Source organism: Austrofundulus limnaeus, unplaced genomic scaffold (assembly GCF_001266775.1).
Source record: "Austrofundulus limnaeus strain Quisiro unplaced genomic scaffold, Austrofundulus_limnaeus-1.0 Scaffold115, whole genome shotgun sequence".
Classification (NCBI taxonomy): Eukaryota; Metazoa; Chordata; class Actinopteri; order Cyprinodontiformes; family Rivulidae; genus Austrofundulus; species Austrofundulus limnaeus.
Genome location: NW_013952517.1, coordinates 108,578 through 113,963, shown reverse-complemented (window position 1 = coordinate 113,963; position 5,386 = coordinate 108,578). Strand labels below are relative to the sequence as shown.

The following is a 5,386-nucleotide window of genomic DNA, read 5'->3' as shown; positions in this document are numbered from 1 at the left end:
ATTTTTAGATGTAAACTATTATTAATTTATTATTATAAGTAGAATTTATTTGCAATTAAAATTTATGATTTTTTTTTCTAATTTTTATGTTTTGCTTCCTTCTTGTTGGTTCTGTCTGAGGCCAAAACGACCCAGTGAGCGGTTCTGAAGCAGCGCTTCGTTGTCGCAGCCCTAGATGAGGTTAATTGATATTTTTACATATTGGGACAATAAAATTAGAATTTAAGAGACATTTTATGGCCTACATAAAATTAAAACTGAACTATGCAGATCTATGTGTCATTTCTATATTTGTGATAAATATAAATAACTATTGTAGCTTTGAAATGATAAGGTATATAGATAAATTGATTCTAAAATTTGTCCTTTTTCAAAACTCGGCTTCAAATTAATTTTATGTCTCAGAGCCTGTAGGATGTYAAAAAAKAAKAACAATAAATAAGAACAAATAACCATCTCCCAACCTGCTCTGCCACTAGKAATAAGTTAAATAAGTTCCCCACTGTCATCTCCTCGTCACGCTCTGGCTTTCCCTGCAGCCGACAGTCATCCAGTCTACCTGCCTGATCTTTACCGAGTGAAGCCCAACGTCTGACCTGAAAGTCTCCTGTGTGACTTGGTGGGAGTCTTGGTTCCATTCTGTTGCTGCTTCTTCTCTAGCGGTGAGAGTGTCAGCAACGCCGGCAGAGCTACGGTTCGGTGAGAGGGCGAAGGCGACGCGGAGGACTTCCTGTCCAGCGGGGAGGGCGACGGTGTCGACGACGCCCGTCTGTCCAACGGGGAGCGAGCTGGACTGGGCCGTCTGTCCAGAGAGGACGGAGGCGTGATGGAATGCGGCGTGGGCGGCCCACTGCTGCCGCGGCCGTTTGTAAGCTTTTCACCCGAGCGCTGAGAGGCTGGAGAGGTGAAGGATGAGGACTTGAGTGGAGATGGGGTGGATGAGGAGGAGGAGGAGGAGGAGAGGCGCACATGTGATGCTGAGTCTGCTCGGTTTAGACAAGGCATCTTCTCCAGACTCACGACTGGTAGTGATACACTGAGGGGGAAAAAAGAAAGAGTAAAATAAATTAATATTTAAAAGGCATCAAAGACAGCATGTAACCCTTATCAGACTCTGGTTTTGAAATGACTCCGGGGGTYTCAGAAATAAGTGTGCACACACCATGTCTTGCTTCGTGCCCCTTTTGGTGGGTAGACAGCGAGCGGTGCCTTGCTGAAGCGCGAGTGAGGGTAATCTTTGGGGACCCTGAATGCCAGACTGTCCCCGGGGCTGGGCGCCACAGCGGGGGCCACTGCAGGTGCTTTGGGCTTCATGGGAACCAAGGGGCCCCTGGAAGGGATTGGGGAGCTGTGTCGCTTCTCTGCAACAGGCCAAAACAAAAACAGAAACAAATACGTTACATGTGGTGTTAAGCAGAAAACGCACAGAATACTCTCCAAAATAAATCTATTTAGTACACTCATTACAATCATGCATTGCCAGTGGGTCATTTTTGGGTTCTCTTAGCAAATTTGCAATAAATTAGCACTTGAGTGCCATGCTGTATGCACAACATTTATTCCGAAAAAGTTAGGACGCTGTGTAAAATGTGTTGCAATGATTTGAAAATTCCATAAACACATTTTATTCACAAAGGAACATCAAATATTTCTAATAAATTGTACAATTTTTAAGTAAAWAAAGTTTTGAATTAGCACATTTTAAAAAAACGATGAGACTGAAGCATTTTACCCATGAACATGCAAAGCTTTCTGAATTGACGTGCCTTTAAGGAACTGTAAGCTGCCCTTACTAGAGGTCCAAATGCACCCCCATACCATCAGAGGTAGGCGTTTAAACTAAGAGCTGATAATAGGCTTTCCTCCTTAATTATTCTGAACTTGTTCCACTATTTTTACAAACTGGTGAATCTCGGTTCATCTTTGCTTCCAAATGAGTCTCTAAAATGCTCTTTTACTACCTTTATCTGAGAATAAAATGTGTTTCTGAAAATCTCTGCATTCCATTTTTACTTACATTTCATGTCCCATTTTATTGGAATAAGGGTTGTAATTCATGTATCACATTAAACCAACATGTGAGGTTTTTTTTTCCAACTACTCTGGGACCAGATGTTRGTATTGAACCAACTGCCTCAACTTCTCCACAAAAACTAACCGTTTCCAAACCAATTTCTTGCACTTTGCTCTAAATATCAACATGCCCGGCACTAAACTGAAGTGTCCTTSTGGAATGAACTCCATCATAACTGAAGRTCAATCAAAAAAGCCAACWGTTCAAACARCTTTTTGACCCAAATCTGATCCGAATGCGTGAGTCCAAACTGCTGAGACACACAGTAGGAAATGCAGAACGGAGTAAATCACAAGGCTTGTCAGGAAGGGGTGGGGGGAGAAACTGAGGAGAGGAGCTTATGCACTTACGGTTCTTGCTATGCATGTCTTTGTGGGAGCAGGGTGGGTAGGGGGGTGGGGGGGTTGTGGTCCAGGACTGTCTCTCTCTGTCTCACAGGGAAACTATAGCCCAGCTACCTGAATGAAAACAAAGGGGGGGGGAACACGTCGTAAAAGCTCAGAAATCAAGGGGGAGGGGGGAAACAGAACACCCAACACACACAAAAACTGTCTTTTTATGGAGCCTACAACTTCACTCTGACGCCAAGTGTAGCATGTAAAGATGTACAGTGAACTATTCTGTTGTAAAGTGGTGTACAGTAGAGGTTTTTGTAATAAGACTTGCCCAAAATCTAAACTGAATTTCCTGTCTGATAAGTATCAAGCTCAGGAAGCGGTAAAACCGAGAGATGTGCCCTGAAGAGAGAAGCTCGAGTAGAAATATTTGCCCGCAAGACTCTTTAATTTCACTTGAGTCATTGTTTCTGAATTTATTGAGCACAAAAACTCTTGGGCTCATTCATCAACATGTAAACATCGGCACAAACGAGTATACTGACTTCTGCGTGGAGCGCTAACTCATTAACTCAACCCAATCAAAGATGGCTGCCACAGCTGATCAAACTTAGCTTAAACAAAAATCYATAATTGTGCTAAAAAAGGCATGGTTGTAGCTGACATTCATTCACAACCATACTCTAAGTAATAAGCAATCACGCAAGATAATAAAAGATGTTGCAAATCACACGATTGGGATTTTCAGACGTAACAAAATAGTAATAACTTTCAGCATGAGATGATCTTAAAGCTCAGGTGTGAAAAGGAGGCGGCGATACATCGATACTGGAGTGTTTGCAGAAAAAAGGCTTCTAACTGCAGGACTGTGCTGAGTCTAAACTGCAAAGTGTGTTTGTTTAAAGTGCAAGGGGGGAACGTGCAGCAGGTGATTGAGTGTGTTTAACAGAGCAGATGTTTGTWTGTATGAAGGTATGACAAGAACCTATAAATGCATGTGTTTAAATCAAATGCTGTAAGTGCAGCAGTATTTATGCAAAGCTGCATGATTGTCTATAAGATTTAGATATACAGTGCTTTGGAGTTTCATATCTGTGTGTGAGAGAGTGCATGTCTGTGTGAGAGACAGGTGTGTAAATAACCAAGCGGAGGCAGACAGCTGCATTCACAATTACAGGGTTAAAGTCCAGAGTCACGTTTGCAAGCATGCACACGGTTCACACATTTATTCACATGTTCTCTTCTGCGGTTTCACAAATGAGACGTGCAAAGTTTCAGTCAACTCAGCTTTCCAGCTTCAAGCTTTTTACGTCTGATCAAACGATTTCATGATGTGCACCAGGAGTAGGATAAGTTCAAATATAAAGAAATATTGGATTTTATTCTTCTGTAGAACCAAGATCTGGTCATTTCTCAGCATATTTTACAATGAGAATATCAATAAATAACCCCAATGCCGAAACTGTGATGTGGTGCTCTCATAAAATTCAATATTTTCTTTAAAAATAATATTCATTTAAAAGATTTGACATGTTTACTGCGAAAAACGTATACAAGATTTTATTTGTATGTAATTAAATAGTTAAGGCTAGTTCTGTCTGCTTAATTTGTTATTTCTTTGGGGGAAGTTTTAATATATTACATGTGGGACACAAAGTAACAAAATAAGCCAAAATAAAATTAAACTCTACTCTGAATAAATTACAAATGAAGGATTTAACGCAAACAAGAAAACATAAARCCTGTCAATAAAAATAAAACGTATGCAGCTTGCAAGAAATACTGAATGAACTACCAGGTTTGTCAAAGAAAAACATGTTTTTCTTTCTTTTTTCCTTTTTATTTAAGCACAAGTCAACCAGAAACATCAATAGCCAGCTGGAAGCTAACTATGCTAATTTTAAATAGATGGACAAACGCCCAGGCGAGGTCACTAACCCGCCGGACCACAAGGGRGCCTCTCCTGCTACGCTCTCCTGCCTTCTTGTTGTTATGGTGATGCTGAGAGCCCAGCTGGCTGCTCATTGGCCTCTGACTCATGCTGTGGGCGGAGCCAGGGGGGGATGATGAGGAAGGAGGCTTTCAGCGCTCAGCTGAGTTTGTTTATGCTGAGCAGGCGAGGAGAGAAGAGAAACCGACATGAGGAAATAAGATCTGAGAAAACCCATCTAAATAGTTTTATTTTGTGTTGAATTGAGCCTTTAATTAATATAAGTTTTAAGTAAAATATAAATACTAACATTACAATGAAAAACACAAAAAATATCCATGTAAGAATAGATGTTTTTGCCCAAACAAAGACTSTTAAAGTGATTTTCAGGAGTATAAAATCATCTTGGATGTAGGGAGTAGGGACAACAATTACCGTATAATAAAACTTCACTAGCTGATAACGCCTGTTAAGTAGACCTTGTTTTATCRAAGAAAGTTTCTGTTTAAACACATAAATGTAAAGTTCTTATTCAAAATATTTCCTGTTTTGCAAGTTTGTGTTTGCTAAGGTCYATTAGGTGCGGCAGCCGTCTTAAATCAAGTTCAATTTTGAAAGGTGATCATTTGGAGTGAAGTGATTGCTTTGAGTTTTAGCTCAAATCGTCCCGTGGTTCGTGAGAAATTTTGCTAACAGATAGCTGAAKATGTGCACACATCCACACAGCAGCAATGACATAATAATTACGTGATTTTGTTTTTGCCACCGTGAAATCTGGACAATAGAAATAAAACAAATACACAAAAACAGCTAAAAATTGTAAAGCTAAAACATAAATGTGAGCCATCATATCGAAATGAGGATTAAGTCAAATTTGGTCAAAATGACCTAATTACATTTTCAGATTCTTGGCTTTAAAAGCTACATTTTGATACCTGGATCATTCTGATATCATAATTAAATCCATATATGTGACTTAATTTGTCTTGTTGGTTGCAATAATACATAAATATTTGGACTGAATCCTAATTTTATGTAATTTTAATG

The 5,386-nt window shown here is 39.8% G+C and overlaps 1 protein-coding gene across 1 annotated transcript in view; it reads right to left on the bottom strand.

Moving 5' to 3' along the window:
- Nucleotides 1-5,386, bottom strand: part of atxn7l1 (ataxin 7-like 1) — a 36,920-nt gene that overhangs the window by 15,734 nt on the left and 15,800 nt on the right. Inside the window, exons 6-7 of the mRNA XM_014014457.1 lie at nt 1,163-1,361; nt 597-1,036 (exon numbers count right to left, since the gene is read on the bottom strand). Coding sequence (XP_013869911.1) covers nt 597-1,036; nt 1,163-1,361 — 639 coding nt within the window. The remainder of the gene's footprint in view (nt 1-596; nt 1,037-1,162; nt 1,362-5,386) is intronic.